Source organism: Pelecanus crispus, chromosome Z, assembly GCF_030463565.1.
Source record: "Pelecanus crispus isolate bPelCri1 chromosome Z, bPelCri1.pri, whole genome shotgun sequence".
Taxonomy (NCBI): Eukaryota; Metazoa; Chordata; class Aves; order Pelecaniformes; family Pelecanidae; genus Pelecanus; species Pelecanus crispus.
In genome coordinates, this window is record NC_134676.1 from 55508761 (window position 1) to 55528966 (window position 20206).

The 20206-nt window shown below is 43.8% G+C and overlaps 1 protein-coding gene across 3 annotated transcripts in view; it reads left to right on the forward strand.

The window, feature by feature from the left end:
• Positions 1-13894, forward strand: part of NRG1 (neuregulin 1) — a 104218-nt gene extending 90324 nt beyond the window's left edge. For all 3 annotated transcript variants that reach the window (XM_075726360.1, XM_075726361.1, XM_075726362.1), the window contains 5 exons: positions 3312-3414; positions 6789-6915; positions 8606-8736; positions 9248-9451; positions 13243-13894. In XM_075726360.1, the coding sequence (XP_075582475.1) occupies positions 3312-3414; positions 6789-6915; positions 8606-8736; positions 9248-9451; positions 13243-13894 (1217 nt within the window). The remainder of the gene's footprint in view (positions 1-3311; positions 3415-6788; positions 6916-8605; positions 8737-9247; positions 9452-13242) is intronic.
• Positions 13895-20206: the final 6312 nt, after the last annotated feature.

Sequence of the window (20206 nt, forward strand, 5' to 3'; positions counted from 1 at the left end):
TTAAACATAATAGAAATAGATCTTATAAGTCCTCTTCATGAATAGACTGTATTTATCTGACTAACATTTAGTAGTCAGGGGTACAAATAATGCATCTCTTGAATAGGCCATTCTCTTGGAATTCAGGTCAGTTTTAGTTTGGAATCTCTTGAAATTGTTGGCAAATGAGAAGAATCAGCCAGTGATGCTTTTCACACAGTTTTACTTCATGTTCTTGTTAAAAATGCCCCCACAAAATGTCATTAGCTTAAGCTGTGAACTGTGGAAAACCCATTACGAGTCCAAATTTAAAAAATCTCTCACAACCCAGCTTATTGTTATTATTATTATTATCACAAGATATTATTAATTCTCACTCATAAGTACTAGATTGTAGTAGAAGATACGTGGCTACATTAACATATGAGGAATTAAATTAAAATCCTTTAAAAAAAAGACTTTCAAATTTTGCCTTATATATAAAATTACATCAGCGGAACCACCTCTTGGAATGAAATTCTTTTAAAAATCCCCAGAGACCTGTAAGAAGAAAAACTTCAAAACAGAGCAAATTTAAGACCATATATATCCTCAATTATGTATAAATTAAGGTGATCTGAAATTAATTGCATAATGTGCATGTTCAAAAGGCTGCACATAGAGGGATTTAATACCTTGACTTAAATCTCATGTTGATTTGATTTTCCTAGCATTCTGCAAGGGAAAAAAATATGTATTCAAATTATTTTTAATACTTAACAGGCCTCCTTTCAAAGGGTGTGGGAGGGAATTTAGGCAATGAACACAGACCCAGGGCTTTACGTCTCCATGCCACTCAAGACCTACAGTCCCCGCAGGAGTGCCATGCAAGGAACATTGCTCAGGGCGGCACCCACAGCCCTGCTCCCTCGCTGCACCCTCCTCTCCTGCACTGGGTGAGAGCCCAGGAGCATCCAACACACAAGCAACAAACCTCAACCCACTGGCAGCCTTAGCAAGGCCATCACCAGCCAGCCACCTGGCTCATTTGCAACAGCCTCAGCCTGGAATAAACCTCCTGGAGTCAGTGCAATTTTTCCCTGAGTACAAACAACAAAGCAGAGTTTCCAGTGTTAATTAATCTTCTTCCTCCTCTCCCTTCCCCTCCAAGAAAAACAGGTTGATAGGTCCTTATTCATTTTGCTTTCACAAGCTAACAGCTGACAGCATGAACAAAAAAAAAAAAGAATAAGTCAAAGCATTTCAAATTTGCCCCTAAATTGCTTAGCGCAATTCTCCTGTTTCCTGTGACATCCTTATAATACACCATTTCCATGGCTAACTAATAAGCGCTTTCAGAAGGGGCAAAAACGGGAAGGGGATCAAGTGCCACTAACTGGCCTAGGCAAGGAGTTATGCTGTATGATAAATCCCTTCACACTCTGCTTCAGCCTTTTTTTTTTGTCCCCAAGCATTTCTTCACTCTGTTTTTTCCAGTATCAAGCATGCTGTGCCAGACCTGCAGTTGACTTCTCAACCCTTTAACCTTGTCTTTCCCTGTATTTCACTTTTCTCTTTTTCTCTTTGTCCTGTTTTGGTTTGGTTTGGAGTTTCAGCCCTTTCTTCCTTCCTTTTTTTGACTTTCTGTTCTTAGAGTTATATTTTTGTTTTCTTTAATACATTTTTGCAGCATCCTAGTTTTACCAAACTCACTTCTTCCCCCTCTCCTCCCCCCTTGTTAATAATCAGTGCTATTAATTCTGTCTGACAGTGCTCATGTTTGCTGGTGTTTTGGTTTACAGTGGGTTTGGCTTGTAGGACCAATTCATTCCATGGTAAGGTACATTGTATCAGAGAAATTAAGATTTCTTTTTGCTTTGAGGTTTATTGCATGGAATATTTGCCATTTGCCCACAGCAGCTTTAAAACTAAACTAGATAAGCCCAGGAAACACATTGGAGGAATACTGCTCCCTCTTCAGTAAGGAGCATTTTCTCCTGAACTGGCGTGGCATTTATGACAGCACATCATTTAAGTGCCTGAGCTTGGACAGAGACTCATGGCACATGTGAGGGACCGTGATGCATCCCTGTACCTCCTGGTGAATTACACCACGCACCTTTTATGTTCATGTAAGTCCTTTCCAGCAGGAATAATGCTGGCATTTATCCCAAAGGTAGTGTGGAGCTATGCAGCTTTTATTCATTCATTTATTTTTATTCACCTGCTGGTATTCTGACTGTAGTCAGTATTGCAGTCTGACCTAAGGCCACCTTCTGGTCTGGATCCTCCAAGGCAAGTTTTCTGGACCATCTGCTTAATCAGAAATAATACTGGAGGAAAGCTAGACACCCATTTTTGTCCTAAAAGCAGGAATGCAAATCCACATCCGTAAAGCATCAACACAGAACGCGCCTCTGTTTCAGCGCTCCTTACATAACATTTCCCCAGCACAGCACACAGCAACGCTCTCTGCCAAGCATGAGCGAGGCTGGAATGCATGGCTAGCTCCAACCTAAACATTACCAGTGCTACTAACGCCTTTGTAATAGTGAAATATCTCTGATGAATGAGATCAGTAACAAGTTGTCATCACTGAGCAAGCTGCCACTCTAGATAGAGCAGTTCCTTTGTTGGACAAAAGAGACTCAAGTAGAAACCCAGCATTTCTCTGATACAAGGCACTGCTCGTTGTTGATATTGCTGTGTTTTTGAAGGAGCACTGGAGAAAGAGTCTGAATTTTATGACCAGAACTCAAAACCTGTCTTCATTTCCATTGGTGATATAGTTACAAGCCAAGCTCATGTCTCAAACGTAGAAGGATATTTTGAAATCTCCCCTGTAAAGACAACTGAGATATAAATTGACATGGGGGCAGAGGGACATTGGCTATGAAAACAATCCACAAAAGATAATAAGAAAATAAATTTCTCTTAAGACCCATAAAATTGGCCTTCATTCCAGCTGTCTTTGCAGAGTAAAACTTCCAAAGCATTTGCAAATTCATGTTATTACTTTAGTGCATTGCATTTTTATTTCCAGCGAATGCTGAGTGTTTTTCAATTGTGAAGTTGTTTCTTAGATATTATTCTTGTTGACTTAAACAAAAAAAAGATTACTTTTGACTGTAGTTGTACAGATGATCGCTCGTCCCCAGTACTGTGTTAAGAGCATATGGTGTAGTCCTGTTCTCCTTGCAGTCAGTAGTGAGTCTGCCTGAAGTGTGGTGGCTGTGTTTCGATGTGGCTGTGTGAATCTGTGCAGTGGTTTGTAGCATGCCAGCTGTTGACTGTGTGCTCCTTGCCTAGCAATCCTCCATGTTGTGACCTTCTCTGTTTTTGTCCCTTTCTAGAAGCTGAGGAACTGTACCAGAAACGGGTGCTGACCATAACTGGCATTTGCATTGCTCTTCTAGTAGTTGGCATCATGTGTGTGGTGGCCTACTGCAAAACCAAGTAATCTTTTTCTTCTTTTTTATATCTGTGGTTGTTGGTCAGGGCCTTCCCAGTTGACTGTAGCTTCTGCTCCTCTGGGCTTTAAGACTGTATCTGGGTTTCTCCACATCTGAGCTGAAGAGACAAACTTGTGGCCAGGGTGCTCTGGTCCAAGTCAGATGGGTGCAGGTATCCATGTCCATCAGCAGTGCAAAAATAAGATAGGTGTCTGAAAGGCTTCTCACCCTTCAGATGTGACTTGAGCGAATTTCACTGACTTGCGATTCTTTGTCTATCACCCGTTCCAGCTGGTTTCCCCAGCTGGAAAGGAACAAACCCCAACAGGGGAATCATGTTGCTCTCTGGCAGTAAATTTTACGTATCAGTCTAGTTTGTTTGGACTTGAGGCAAGATTAACGGTGCTAAAAGTTACTAAACACCAAAGGCCAAAGAACTGAATGCGAAAGCGCTCCCAATGCAAAAGTAGGCACTCTAAATGCATTCTGTGAGTCTCCGTAAATTACTGGGGGAGACTCTCAAACATGCATGCGGCACTCTGGACCATAAATTACACTGTACATCAGCAGAATTTGTGCTGCCAAAACTTCTGGCTGCTCTTATAAATCTCCCCACCAAAACACAGAAACCCCTTATCATAAATCTTCCACATTTGTATAAAGCTGATTTACTGTTGTAGGGCCTGATTGGCAGTTGGGTTGTTGGTTTTCCTTGTAAGCCCCACCAATAATGGATGTATTAAAAGAGAAGGAGGAGGCAAATCATTTGCCCCCTCAGTGAGAGTCTAGCCACACACACACACTGCTCCCACCCACAACCTTGTGCCAGTGGTCAGTGGGGAACAACTGGAACTGTAATAAAGAATCAGATCAATTGCTGCTTTTAGAAATGACAACTGGCAAGCCAGGGCAGCTAAACAATATCTTTTCTGATCCAAAGTTCATTGAAATCAGCCAAGACATCCCCATTAATTTCAACAAACATTTAGTCAGGGTTCTGAAGTACAGTTTTCTATATAAAGAGCCCCCACAATCCATGAGGAGTTGGATGCTTTGTCATAGTTTGTCCCAGATGTCAACAATCACTGCCAGCCAAAGCTGAAATGTTTTCAAACACAGCTGGTGACAGTGATTTCACTGATGCCAGTTCATGGCCCTCCAAATGCAGCAGTGATGCCAGACTGCTATGTATGGATGTTCCCCGCATGCTCTTTCCTCCTAATAGGGGAAAACCCAGAAACCAGGGGAAACCCTGGAACGGTGTTAGGAGAACACACTAAATAAAATGATTTTGTTGGTCTCGTTGGAAGAGATGCTGCTGGTCAAATGCTAAGGCAATATCTTCTGACACTGACTCTTAATTCAGAGGTGCTTTATTTGCAAATCATTTACATTAAGGGAAAGGCTTCTCAGAATAAGTGCAGTACACATTAGCTTTCCCATTATTCTTCCTTCTAAGTTTCCTGGAGTAATTTCTTTTTTTAGTTAGTGCCTTTTACTAGAGGACAAGTGGCACAGATGGAAGCATGCAAAATGCAAATACATTGATCACTGAAGGTGGAAAGTAATGAGGTTTCCTAGGAGCAGATTCCCGGGCAATGCGTGCCAGGATCTTAGATCCATAGATGATGAACTCAAAACTCCCTCTAGAACCCACTTTTTCTACCATGTCAGGGGACTCTGGTTGTCCTCAGCTGCCAAGGTCTCCAGGGTCTCATGAAGGGGTGCTGTGAAATCAAGTGAAACCCTTGTCTGTGTTGCTTCTCAGCCCAGGCAGGTCTTTGGGTAGCTGCTCAGGTATCTCCTGGCACTGCACTCTCCATCTGCCTTAACCACCTGTGTGTCCTAAGATGATGCCTGGTTATCCTCCAAACACAAAGCCCACATGGATGAAGGACTTTGTCTTGTTGAGACAGGAGCATTTCCAAGACAGCTGTGTCTGCTTATACCATTTGTGTGGAGTGACATAAATTAAATGTCTTCCACTATCTAGCCACATACACACAAAGAAAATATGTAAAATGCAGTGTGTCAAGTCATGTTTTCTTTGTCTTTAAGCTTCCCTGGCTCTCAAGCTTCAACATATTTATTGTTTTCCCTCCCCCCTCCTTTTTTGAAAGCTTGGAATAGTCCCCCTGAGTTCAAAATGAGACTGAAAATGGTTATATCTTACACTGTCCTGCCCTGCCAAAACTATCTGTGCTTCTGCATACAGCTTAGGGAATTGTGTGTATTTTAGCTCTTGACACAGCCAAGGTCGTATCCACTCTGCAGTGCGTTGGAGCCTGCATCCTCCCTTCATTTCCCTGGATTCTGTGGCAGGATGGTGGAAGTTCTCCAGTACAATCAGACAAAACTGGGGAATATTGATAAATTAAGTCTGAAATTGAAGATCTCTTTCCCTGGTTATGTATTTTTGTGTTCTATTTAGTGCATTCTGCATGGCCTTCACAGCGCCAGGTTTTACTATGCTGCATGTTTTGTTACTGACAGCATGTAATGATCTCCTGAAAAGTTCTCTTGAGGAGACCTGGGAGGATTAGCAACTAGTGAAGGAGCAGCTGAGGACGGGGCACAGTAGAAGCTTCCAAGTCAGCCAGAGGCCATGCCATTAGTACATGTGGTTAATGGATGGTTCTACTGAATGCATTAGCAGCCCTGGCATCCAGCTGGTAATCATTAGGTTCCAGAGTTAATCTGACGTTGCTGTAAGAAAACCTCCCAGAGCTGCCAGGATGGCTGGAGGCTCAGGCATGCCGCTCACAGTCACGCACTTTGGATTTCTGGGGCTTCCTCTGCACCTTTCGCTTCTTTAACACATTTATGTATCTGGAGTACACTGTTGAGGTAGGGGATGAATCCCACAAAAAAATGCGTAGCTGCCACATCACAAAGGTCATGGCATGTGCCATGTCTTCCAATGGCAGCAAGCAAGCCGTGAGGCGAAGCCACCTCAGCACCCTGTGGTGAATGGAGGAGTGTAACCCAGTGGGCTGTCAGAAACCTGGCCGTGGCCATGGTGCGAGTGTCAAGGTGGCTATGTTACAATCCTTCCTTCCTCCCTTCTGAGTGCAGAAAGAGCTCCTGAGACAGACTGTGGCTTAAAAATGGCTTCCCTCTATCTCAAGCTTTTTCGCATCCCTCTGTGGCCTGCTAACTCCTGGAAGGGTTCCCACACATCCTTCCCCCTCTGCACGTCCCCACAGCTCCAGATGCAATTAGACCTGCGGTCTTCAGAGTTACTCTGAGATCTTGCAGTGGTGGAGAAAGTCCTGGCAAAAAAAGTGATGTTATATTATTATCATCATCATCAACATGCTGAAAGGTGCAGCTGCTTTCACTTTGTCTATTAAAACCTTTTCTGTGTTTCGTGCACAGGAAGCAGAGGAAAAAGTTGCACGACCGCCTTCGGCAGAGCCTGCGCTCAGAAAGGAACAATGTGATGAACATGGCCAACGGGCCGCACCACCCCAACCCGCCACCGGATAACGTCCAGCTGGTGAACGTAGGTTTTACTGCCCACGTTTCAGCCTAGGCTGCCAGTGCCACAGCAAAGCTCACCCCGCAGCTTTTAAACTTCTACCTGCTGCAGGCTGATGACTGAATTATCTTTGCTTTCTCCACCCAGAAACAATTAGGGACTTTGCAAAAAATATGCAGTAAAATGAGATATGTTTCTGCAGACAGCCAGTTTACCGGGGCATGCCGCAGTGCTGCAGCTGTGCCTGTGGATCTAGGACACCTTAGAAAAAAAACAGTAACAGCTCTACAGCAGGGCTAAGTGCTGTAGGCATCAATTTCTTCAAACACACATGTCTTGCTCTTCCTGCTGCCCCTGGCCTAATGGCTGGTAAGTAGGGACAGCCCCCTTGGATCAAGAATATGACATTTATGAACACATGGATAAGAGTCTGATTGAAGATCTCACCTGGACAGTAGCGGTGGCTGGGGAGATGGGGCTGGGGCAGATGCTCCACCAGCACCCTCAGCCACTTGTCAGAGCAGAGTAGAGAGTTACTCTTCAACTAACCCCTTGGCCAAGCCCCTAGGCCTTAGAGGCCAGGGCTCACACTGCCTGTAGCCACTTCCTCCTCTCCTCCCTTTCCCAGGGAAGCCTGGTGCCTGGAGGGAATGTTGGCCTCCTGCTGCCTGGAGCCATCCCTGCTCTCCTGCTCCACCATCGCTGTACATATTCATAACAGCTCATTGCAGGAGTGAGCCCTGGCTCTGCTAAGTCAATGGCAGCACTCCCACTGACTTTGGTTAAGGCCAAGACACCTTTTCAGAAAGCTCATCCTCCAATATTTCCCCTCAAAAGACCTAAATCCATGGCCAGATTATTAAGAGGGAAGAAACCAGGAGTCCCCACTGAGGAGAATGGAGAGTCCCACCAGCAACAACACTGGGGGGGCTCCAGATGAAAGCTGTGCAGGAGGTTGGGTACTGCACACCTCCAGCCCCATCTCAGGAGGCTTTGGCCCATTCTGCAGATCATCCCCTGAAGAATAGGTCTGCTCTGGTGCTGCATCCATGGGAACTGAAAGTAGCCATTTCCTGCCCAGATTCTTATCCTGCAGTGAACAATTGCTACTGCTAACTACTGCTGTCTTCTCCATCAGAGAATAGTATTTTTGATGTATCTGGTAGGAAAGAGGTGGTTGCCTTTCCAGGTCTCTATCCATGAGGGCTTCACATTCCCCTGTTAAATACATATGGAATCATAGAATATCTCAAATTGGAAAGAACCCATAAGGATCATCGAGTCCAACTCCCTGCTTCTCACAGGACTACCTAAAACTAAGCCATATGACTAAGACTGTCCTCCAGATGCTCCTAGAACTCTGACAGGCTTGGTGCCCTGGGGAGCCTCTTCCAGTGACTGACCACCCTCTCAGTGAAGAACCTTTTCCTCATGTCTGTGGGTTATAGCCTGATTGGGATGCAGACCTTTGCTAATTTCCTCATTTGTTTCCTCCTACTTTGAGTTTAGATGGGGTATGTATGCAGAGTTGTACATGAATGCGCTCAAGTACGTCACTGTGCTTTCTGCCTGTATTTAAGTGACAGAGTTTGTGCTTTGGCACATGTAAAAAATTGTGACTTGGGCGGGAGGAGGGAGGGATTGGAAATTATGTCTGCAAATGTGCTGTGAATTACAGTTTGTAAACCTGAGGTTTGTTCTGGTTTTTTTTCAGCAGTACGTTTCAAAAAACATAATCTCCAGTGAGCATGTCATTGAGCGAGAAACAGAGACCTCATTTTCTACAAGCCACTACACCTCAACAACACATCACTCCGTGACAGTCACCCAGACACCCAGCCACAGGTACTGGAGGGGGAAGGCAAACAGCACCTGTAATGGCTGATCTGTTGCTGTTGTAAAACCAAAAAGATATGTAAAAAACCAAACACAGAAAAATCTATGCTTCCTTCATAGTATTTTCATTTTAAGACTAACAATATTTGATGTCATGTCACCTAACTAATTATCTTTCCAGGAATTTACAAAGAGCTTTATTGACTGAATGGCATTCCAATACCATTACAGTGAATTTTAGTATATGCAAATTGCTAAATCAATGAGAGTCCTGGTGACTGCAAAGCCATCCTTCCCTCTCCTTTTATCCACACATGCAAAATCGTCTTGATGCATGTGTATTCATATAATTGACAAAACTCTGCAGCCCCAGTTACCAACCTGAAGGTTATGCTGCACATCCCGAGCAACAACAGAGCCTTTCCTTTAGCCCTGGCTAAACTTCTGCTCATCTGTATTTGCCAAAGCACCCTCTCACGCTCCCCTCCCTTCTTCTCCTTTTCTGGTTGCTGCTCTCCAGCTGGAGTAATGGCCACACCGAAAGCATCCTCTCTGAAAGCCACTCAGTGCTCGTCAGCTCCTCCATGGAGAACAGCAGGCACACCAGCCCAGCGGGGCCCCGGGGCCGCCTCAATGGCATTGGTGGGCCACGGGAAGGCAACAGCTTCCTCCGGCATGCAAGAGAGACCCCTGACTCCTACCGAGACTCTCCTCACAGTGAAAGGTAGGACATACCACCTCATTGCTTTCAGCTGGCAAGGCCTGGTGTTCCCAGATGGTTTCAAAGCTTGGGAGCACAGGAGGAAACCTAACAGTGCAGCTGTTCAGGTAGGGCGTACATCTCCTTTTTTGTAAAGATGGAGAGCTGGGTAGTAGTTTAAAGTCTATCAAAAGCATTTCTTCCCTTCTTGCCTCTGCTGGATTTATTCCTAATAGCCAGCAGTTCATATCTGGATAAGCTTCACTCAAGCAACTTGTCAGAAATTTTCATTGTAAAGTAAAAAAGGATTTTTGCCTATCAGTTTCTTAGAAGAAGCTAGTGAGAAAACTGGGGGATTTTGTGAGACACAAAAGGTGGGGAAAATGCAATGTATTGATCCATAGGAGGAGGTCATTAAGGACTCCTAAGCAGTACAGGAATTCTGCCACCACCTACTTTCTGGGGGATTCCAGCTCCTAAATCCATTATCTCCTTCAAAAATTCCCCTTGACACTTTATTAAATAAAAGCAAGGAACACAAAGTGCAAGCCAGGAGAACCCAGGTCACTATTAAATCAGGAGTAGTTAGAAATAAAGCTGGCCAGGAGTTTTCCAACAAAGTAATTTTTTCTTTGAAAGGCTGGTTCATCAGTACCTACGGTCTGCCTTGAAGTGCATCAGTTGCAAGAAAACTTTTACCAAAAAGGTCTTCTCAGCTTTAGGCCAGGATTTTACCTCAAGAGCATGGGATGGCCCCAGAGTAGCAAAAGAAAGACTGAGAAGAAACAAGACATTAAAAGAGAGATTTGCTCCCAACAATCAGAGGCAGAAGAAAAGGAAAACAAAAGTTTACCGGACCAATTCTCTGAGCACTTTGAAATCACAAGGGATTTGATCTCATGGGATGTCCGTGATGTCAAAAATGCAGCCAGGCAATCCCCAAGGAGACCAAGTTGTGCAGGAGACAAATTGTGGTTTCCAGAAGAATGAATGTGCAAATACAGCAAAAGCCATTTCCGTGGTACTCCCTCTGTCACACAAAGAACAACTGCTTAGCAGCTGGATAAGGCACCACGGCTGAGAGCTGTCTGAATAAGGTCTGTAGGACCACTAAGGGTAGTGAACTGGCTCTCTCCTTATAACAAAGTTATCTGTTATTTACCACAGAATTTAATTTCAGGATATGTGCCTTACATGACATAAACAGCCATGGACCCAATCCAGCAGAACACTTCAACAAGATTAACTTTTAATCATGCAAGTAGTCCTGTTGAAATCAGCAGGATTACTCCTGCAGGTAGAGTTCAGCACGTGCTTAAGTGTTTTGTTGGATCAGGACCTATAGTAGTAAATACTGCATTGCCTCCTGCCTGGGAACCATACAGGATGCACAGCCACATGCCCACCGATGGCAAGTATTACAGCCTGGTATATTTGGGCATCTGTGTGTGAGAAGCAAAGATCATTCGCCTTGTCTTCCCACATTGCCTGGGACACCCAGAGCATCATTCTGATATGAGCTGTTTAGATTTTAGTGGGGGGAAAAGGAGCGTGTGCCTTTGCATTTCAATGACAAGAAAGAAGGCATTTCATCAATTATTGTGTTTCTTGAAGATTATGCTACAGGTGAAAAACAGCAACATTTCTGTGGTAATTCACCAGGCATTGATGGCCTAGTCTGTGCCTGAAACAACCATGAATTTGGAATGCAGAAGATAGTTCCCTGGGCACTAAATTAGGCTTCATCTGTTTTTAGCAAGCAGAAAATACATGGTAGATTATTTCTGAGATTAATTGTGTGTATATGTGTGTATATAAGGGGGAAAATGAGAGTTATTTGCAACTAAAAATTATTCTGAAACATAAAGGAATGTATGAGCTAAGAAATTACTTCCTGAAGCCACCAAATGTTGCTGTGCTGTGAATTGGTTGATCAAGGCTGTGCTACCTCCTCCGTCCAGTCCCCCAGCTCCTTCACAATTTTGAAATGAAATAGAATAGATATTACAAGGGGTTCTTTTGCATTACCCCATCCCTTTGTTGGACCCCATGCCCTGACACCCATTTAGATGAGCAGAAGACCCAAGCACCTATATTTTAGAAAGTCCTTAGCCATCTTACAGGAGAGAAGATGAAAAAACACCAATAACTTAACACTGATGGAAGTGTGCACAGTACACTGAACACATTTGACTTAGTGCATTAACTGAACCAGTTTAGCTAAAATTCCGTGTGTCAAGAAGATGTACGTCCAACGTTGTACCAGCTGGGAGTGGAAAGGCTTCAGTTTTTCAGACAATGCCTATTTAAAAATGTGAAAGGGATGAAAAGCTCACTCATGGAAGGAAAAATAAAGAATGACTTCATTCATCCAATGGACAGACGTATTAATTGCCCTCTGCTCTCACTAGCAACCAACTTGATTAATTCCAATGCATAACCCCAGTTTTGTTTTTCTTTCTCCTGTTCCTCAGCTGATGTAAATCAATGTGCCTCTACTGAAACCAATTTACTCTACTACATATCAGTTCAGAATCTGTCCTGGTTTCTCTTTTGTCCAATAACTCTGTTTTAATCAAGTGTAATATGTGCAACTGAGTAATAGATTGGATAAGAAAGCTGGATTTGGATTTATTTTAGGAATTTCAGACTCAGATAAATAAATCACTAATGAAAACCTAAATAACTTCATCAATCATAGCCAATTGTCTCAATGGGCCTGTGTAAGAGATGGAGCTTAGATAGATTTTAAATTTGGACACAGATAAAATTCAGGCAGGTGAACTTAGGATAAGAACAAAAGCAAAGCCAAACTATGCAAAATGTCATGCTGGGCACTGTGCCTTTGATCAAGAGGTTTCAGGAAGATCCTCACCTCGCATGAATCTGCATGACCTCATAGCATCTCATGGAGTTCCATTGATTCAAACCAGCTGAGAGTCTCACATTTTTTGTCCTCTTCCTTTGGGACAAGCTCTGGACTGGCACCTGAGCTTCATTTTCAGAAGTCACCTTTGACCATTACCCTGCCCACAGAAGCTTATGAAGGGATAGGGGCAAATTTTGAAGAGCAATCATGAACACTAGGCCAGACAGTCCTCTCTGTCAGTATGTGTTCCCACATGAGGACAAATAGCACTCCATGTTTCTTTGCAGATGGACCTACCAGCCAGGGTAACTAGCACCCAAGGAGTGGAGCAGCACAAAGCTGCTGGGATGGTGCTGCAAATCCTCCTCTGGCTACTCCCAGTGATTAAAATGAGCAGAATGTGGCTCTAGATTTTGTCCAGACTTTGCCTTCCTCCTTAGCCTGAGACAATCTAGTTGCCAGAAGAGGGCGAAACCGCAAGAGGACTGTCCCTCAGTTCCCTTCCTTTCTCTCCTTCTGTCTGTCTGTGTGCACCCCAGATTCTGGTCAAATACTGCCAGAAGTGCAGCAGCCGTTTTCCTTTTGAGAAAATACTTGCAAATGCATTTTGTTTCTGGCAGCTCCCCAGTCTCTGAATCCCATTCCTGGATTCATTCCAGTAAGTTATTCTGGCAAATAATTTACAGCATCTCCATGGCTCTTCTGAGGTGAACAGACCTGGGGGCTTTGCCGTGCTCCTCCTGCTCTCAAATGTTTTGCCCAGAGTCCCAGAAGTCAGCTGTTGTATAGGATTAATAGGAACAGGAAAGTTTCCTTGGTATCCCTGTGTGAGGATGCTGGGGATCTTAAGGGATCCCTGCCATTTCCCTCCCAGCCCATGTGAGCAGCTGAGTTCACGTCACCACCACTCCTGTGCTCGCAACATTTCCCCATCTCTTTTCTTCAGGTATGTCTCAGCTATGACCACACCAGCTCGCATGTCACCCGTCGATTTCCACACTCCAACTTCTCCCAAATCCCCCCCCTCCAAAATGTCGCCACCGGCTTCCAGCTTGACGGTCTCTGTCCCTTCGGTGGCAGTGAGTCCCTTCATAGAAGAGGAGCGTCCACTGCTCCTGGTGACCCCGCCGCGGCTACGTGAGAAGTATGACGACCACCTTCAGCAGTTCAACTCCTTCCACCACAATCCTGCCCACGAGAGCAACAGCCTGCCACCAAGTCCCCTGCGGATAGTGGAGGACGAGGAGTACGAGACCACGCAGGAGTACGAACCAGCACAGGAGCCTCCAAAGAAACTCACCAACAGCCGGAGGGTCAAAAGAACAAAGCCCAATGGCCACATTTCCAGCAGGGTGGAAGTAGACTCCGACACGAGCTCTGAGAGCAGCAGCTCTGAGACCGAAACCGAAGATGAAAGAATAGGCGAGGATACACCGTTCCTGAGCATACCGAACCCCGTGGCAACCAGTCTGGAGCCGGCCGCTGCCTACCGGCTGTCTGAGAGCAGGACTAACCCGGCAAATCGCTTCTCCACACCGGAAGAGTTGCAAGCAAGGTTGTCCAGTGTGATAGCTAACCAAGACCCTATTGCTGTATAAAACGTAAAACACATAGATTCACATGTAAAACTTTATTTTATATAATGAAGTATTCCACCTTTAAATTAAACAATTTATTTTATTTTAGCAATTCCGCTGATAGAAAACAGGAGAGGAAAAAAACTTTTATAAATTAAATATACGTATGTACAAATGTGTTATGTGCCATATGTAGCAATTTTTTACAGTATTTCAAAAATGGGGAAAGATATCAATGGTGCCTTTATGTTATGTTACGTTGAGAGCAAGTTTTGTACAGTTACAATGATTGCTGTCCCATAGTATTTTGCAAAACCTTCTAGCCCTCAGTTGTCCTGGCTTTTTTGTGCACTGCATTATAATGACTGGATTTATGATTTGCAAGAATTGCAGAAGTCCCTCTGGTCGCTTGTTGTAGAATCCCCAGATCAGAAAGCCCTGTAATGGCACTCCCGCCTTACCCACCCCACCAGAAACACAAACACACACACACACAGAGAAAAAAAAAAAAAAAAAAAAGCTGAAAAAAACACAAAAAAATATTTTCTTCTATAAGAAGTTTTATTTGCTTTCTGTATATGAAATGAGTTTTGTCTGCTCTCTGCCAGCCAAAAGGTTTGCTTCTTTGAGCACTGGGATAATAGTAGATCCAACAGCATGCTACTATTAATTACAGCAGGATAACAAAAACAAACAAACAAACAAAACAAACAAACAAAAAAAAAAACCAACCTGCATTAAATAATGTTACTTATAGAAAGAAAGTAATACTGTGATTTTAAACCAAATGTATTATTAATCAGAGGTCAGCTTGTAATCATTAGGAGCTGCCATTTCATTATTTTCCAGATATTAATTGTTCTAGTTATCCCTTAGAAAATGGGTTTAGGTTAGCTGAGGCTTTGAACCCAATACTCTATTAAAAAAAAGGAAAAAAAAGAAAAAAAAGAAAAAAGAAAAAAAAAGATTTATATTAGTTTAAGTTAATGGGGCAAATATAATAGCAGATATCTGTAACCAAGCAAGGAAGAGATCTAGCTGGAAAACAAATGCCACTAATAAAAGTGCAATCACTTTTCACCTCTATTTTTTAATGTTGATTTCTAATAGATTATTTAATCTTTTGTTTTCCCCCAGTTTTCCCCCCTTTATTCTCCTCCTCAGAAAGAACCCTGACAAGCCTCTAGCAATGCCTTGTTAGAGTTGCTGTTGGAGTAAGGGTTACTCTTGGACACATAAATTACTTTCAGGGAAGAACTGATTTGCTGAATGGTTAAAAAGTATAGGCAAATAGGACGGACATAGCAGAAGTATGGAGTTCACTTCTACTCACCTTTATTGACTCCATTATTTGGGGTGAGAGAGGCAAGGCTGATGCAAAGCCCATTTATGAAGGCAGGCACACCATGGGGGTTAGAGCCATAGTGTGCGTGGCTATTTGATACCAGTGTTCATATAGCCAGTGATGGCCTTGAAGTCTTTGACTAGTAATGAACAAGGATGCTGTCAAGTAATGAACAAGGATGCTGTCAAGTAATGAACAAGGATGCTGTCAGTGCTGGAGCAGTTGCATCCGTTCAGACAGAAGCAAATAGCCTCTTTTGCACTGAATTCCTATCAGTTTAGTCAGGGTCACTCTGCCTCTTCTCTTCTTTTGATTTTTGTTGTGTGTTCAGTTGGCACAGCATAGACTCAGGATTGATGTGGAAAACAAATGTTTTTCCTAGACTCCGGGGATTCTGAAAATGAGAACATATGTTCTACAGGTATTACTGGACTCTAAATAAGAGCCATGTCAAGAGAAAAAGAATTTCAGCCAAACTACACTCATCCTTTGGGCCACATCCTGGTCCCAGTTAAATGAAGAGAAATAAGTCAAGGAAATTTTGTGAGATGTAAACCTGAGGAACTAAAGTCCCAACTCAGTAAATTGTTCAAGCATATGCTTATGCTAATCCCAGCAAAAGTTATCTTCAGCATGTGCTAGACTCCCATTGACGCATCCAGCGCATGCATAAAGTTAAGCATGTGCTTAAGAGTTTTGCTGAACAAAGTGTCCTATTGTTTTGAGACCTGAAAGCAAAGTCTAGTAAATGAAACTGTTTATCAGGATAATGAAAATCAGTGAGTTGTTCACTGTATAAATCAACCACATCACATTAGTAAGAACATGGGTGAGTCTACCTGACCGCCAGATTCAGCAGAAAAAGAACAAAAAAACCTTAGTATAGGAAGATGATGACAAAGTTGTACACTAGGATGGTGGTGGTAGAAGCAAAAGGCTAGGAAACTAGCACAGCTTTGGGCTTCGTGGTGGCTGAAATAGCACTGCTTATTTGAGAAGTCTATGGGAGATGGCAAAGTTTGTCAAATACATACTGTCTGGACTTAAGTCCCCTTTGCCCTTTTTTCCCTAGCTGGCATGTACTTGAACACACTTTGCCTTTGCAGACCAAAACACAGCTCTCTACAAATTCTAGATACCATACACTCATTTTCATCCCTTTAGTCATGCCTATTTATCTGCAATCCCATGCAGCAGAACATCCATCTCCCCAGTAACTCTGCAACTTAGCAGTAGAGAGGGCCAGGTGGGCTTTCCTGATGCAGACCAACAGTTTCCAAAGGATTTGCACTGTTGAATTTCTAGAGGCACTTGAATATCTGTCTTTTCAGTAAGGTCTCTGATACTGCAAAGATCTTATGGGACAGACAAGACAGAAAAGGCATGGCAGAGGAACAAGAGATTTGCCCCAAAATCACCCATCTTAGTGGCAGAATAGAGATTATAACACAGGTCTTCTGTAATCTCCAGTATAGATTACCCACAAGGCCAGCTCTCATTGAAGTGTCTGTGATAGCCCAGACAGATTAATCAGGATGGAAAGGGAACTTGCCTTGAAGTGGAGTAAATTATTTGACTGCTAACACTGTTATTATAGAGGGCCAGTATAAAACAAAGGAGCAATTGCATGCTTGGGAGCTGTACCTGCGAGATTTGTTCAGTGTGGGTCTAGGGGAAAATGTCACACCTCTTCAGCTGCAGTGCCTCAAAGTCAAAGTGGTGTGCTGTCCCTGCTCCTCCTCCCCCTCCCCCTGGTACATATAGTAGTGTGTTATAGGGTAAGCGTGAAATTAGGCTGGGGACTTCACATGGACCTAAGAACAAGAAAATACAATTGGGGATATGGCTGCCTAAGCCCTTAGGTCTTTGGGGAGAACCCAGCCTTACAGCACAATTCATGCAACAGTGAGTGACGGGAGTTGCCCCGGCTTGGCACTCACAGAAGTGGGAACAGGACGCGGCTCCTCACCTCTGGACTTGCTTTTAGCACACTGTGAGGGTGATCCACGTCAGTCAAGTCCACACCGCGAAGTTAGCAAGTCCACATGGCCACAGGTTCTGCTGGCAGGCTGCAGCCAGCTCCTGCTGGCCAAGGGGCCGGAGACTGCAGCAGCATGGAGCAGAGCCAGCAAGTGCCTACGGGAGAGGCCAGCTCCCCTGTTGGGGATATTCGCTTCACTACGCGGATCTCTGAGCTAGGCAGTCCCAACACCCTTGGGCCATCACTGTGTAACCCTTGCCAACTTTTGGCTGAAAGTCATGGCAAGGAGAAACGTAATTTGAAGAGGGGGAAATTATCCAGTGGTGGCAGAGTTGTTCAGATTGTCCTGGTTTCTTTCCATGTCATTTAACTTGAGCCATGAGTTTTCCTTGTGTATGTTTATATGCAGGAATTATTCCAGGATAAAAAGGCTTCCTTCAGAGGTGTATGGCTGGAATATGTTGTGCACAACCTGGTACAGCCTGCCTGTTCAGCTGGTGTAAATCATTACAGCTCCACAGAGGTTCTCATGAAACACCTACTCCCTCCTCTTGGCCCAGCTATTCCCTTCCTCACTTGAGCCACCCCAACACCCCCAGGTTTAAGAGATCAATCACTGCCTTTATCAGGGAAACAGGAAAGCTCCTTCTCTTTCCAGTCCTCCAAAACAGCAATGCTGCATCTCCCTGCTTCTCTCACACACATTGCAAGCAGTTTCCTGAGCATCCAGGATAGCAAACTCGTGTCCCCTCAAAGGACACACTTCTCAGCCTGTTCAACACTTCTTGGCCCTGCAGTGTGGCTACTTACGATCAGCTGGGACTTACTTCTAGTAAGAAACAAAAAAAGCACCTATGAAATGCTGCAGAGAAGGGCAGACAAAGAACATGGCCAATTATCATCATTTGTAATCCTCTATTCTATTGTAAATACATCTTGTACATACTTGGATGTTTTCATCATTTACTGTCTTTATGGATTATGTGTTAAATGAGACTCTCTTAGTTTACTGTGTAACACTGTAAATAACATAACGTCCTTTATTATTTATGCATAGGCATCTAACACGCGGAGAAAGTTATCCTCATATTATTTTAAGATATATGTCAAAAATATGTTGCATTTTTCCTTTTGCTTTGAAAAAAATGTAATATATCCTCTTTTTCCCCTCTTTTCCTTTAAAAGAAAAATGAATGCTAATTTATTGTTCAGGAGAGAAAGGGGATGTAACTGAAAGGCAAACTGTTCAAAGAACATGCTATGGAAGCCACAAGCTACTGATAAACTAAAGAATTTATTATCCCAAATACAGCAATAAGTAATTGTTGATTTATTAAGGTTTTGTTATTCATTTTCAGTAAAAGAGGTGCTGGATTAAATTGTTTATGTGTTGTACTGGCCCAGCTGCTCAGCAGACTGTGTCAGGTCACTAGCCACCATCTTTCTGGATCCAAACGTTGTAAAGGTCTTGTTCTGTCTTTGCGGGCCACTGTTCCCTGAGTTTTCTGACTCGTCCCTATGGAGGTCTCTGGCAGGCACTCTTGTTCCTAGGTACAACATTTTTAGTTTCTTAAATTAGAATTACTAGCTTTACCCTGACCATTAGTACTCAAGGGGGGGGGGGGGGGGGGGGGGGGCAGAAATGACACAGTCCTGGAGCTGTAAGAGCCTGCTCTACAAAACTGTCCCCTCACTGCTCAGTAACAGTCAATAAAGCAAATCAGGTAGTAGGAATTATTAGATGGCACCATGCCACTATATAAATTCATGTCTTGTGCAGATCTTAAGTACAAGTGGTCCTGGTCTCCTTGTCTCACAATAGAAAGAGTATAATGGGGAATGGTTTGGAGGGCAACATGGGTGAACAAATATCTGGAGCCGGTGAGGTGCAGTAGGTGTGACTAGGTGTGAGTAGGCTGGGTCTCATTCATCTGGAAGAAAGGACAGCTGAGGGGAGATATCACAAAAGTCTATGGAAACATAATTATCTTGTGGAGGGTAGGAAAGGACTGCCTGTTCAGTATGCCTTCCAATACAAGAAACTGAGTTATTAATCAAAACTACTGGGCAGCATATTCAGAAAGATGTGGCTCTCCATGTGAGGCATGGGGAACTTGGAGAACTCCTTGATGCAAGAGGTTGTGGGTCGTAAAAGTTTCCACGGGTTCAAGGGGGGTCCAGATCTTAGACAGTAACCCAATGAGAAATACTAAATCCATGGAAACCACTTCAGATGTGGGAAATACCTGAACTGGAAACATGTGGAGGTTGTATAAGGTGGAAATATTGTGTATACTTGCCCTGCTCTTACCCTTCTTCATCTATCTGCCACTCTTGGAGAGGGGGCAGGGCAGGTATCTAATCTGGCTGTCCTTACATGATATTAGTATGTAAAGTCATTTGCTGTTGACAAGCATTAAGTAAGAGAAGGAAAGCTGGGAGTAAGCAAAGGAGGGAGGAATGCAGCAAAGACGTCTTGGATGTGTTTCACATCCATTTGTTCCCAGGTCTGGTGGAAACACGTAAGTCATATTCCTTCCATCTACCTATAGGTACTGAATGAGATGACAAACTGAGGAGGGATGGAGGAATGGATGGATAGAGGAATGGAAGGATAGCAGAATGGAAGGATGGAGGAATAGAGGGACAGAGAGAGGGAGGGAGGGAGGAAAAAGGGGAGGGAGAGACAGGCTTGGGTTTTCTGTTGCCCTCCCTCCCCCATTCTCAACACAGAGAGTGAAGACCAGGTGGGCCAGTCAGACCTCAGGACAGGTTCAATTCCCCTCTGACAACTTCTCTGTCTTGCCATTACATGTAGAGGGATCCTGTAGCCAGGAGTCATGGTGCTCAGGCTATTTGCCTCACCTAAACGTCTTAGTTGGGTAGGGCCTTGTCACCCCAGAGCAAGCCCAAGCCAGCATCCCATTGCACAGTACTACTACTGAGGAAAGGAAGATGCTCCTCTTATCTTCCATTGCAGGCTATTGAAACAGGAATGAGTTGCTCT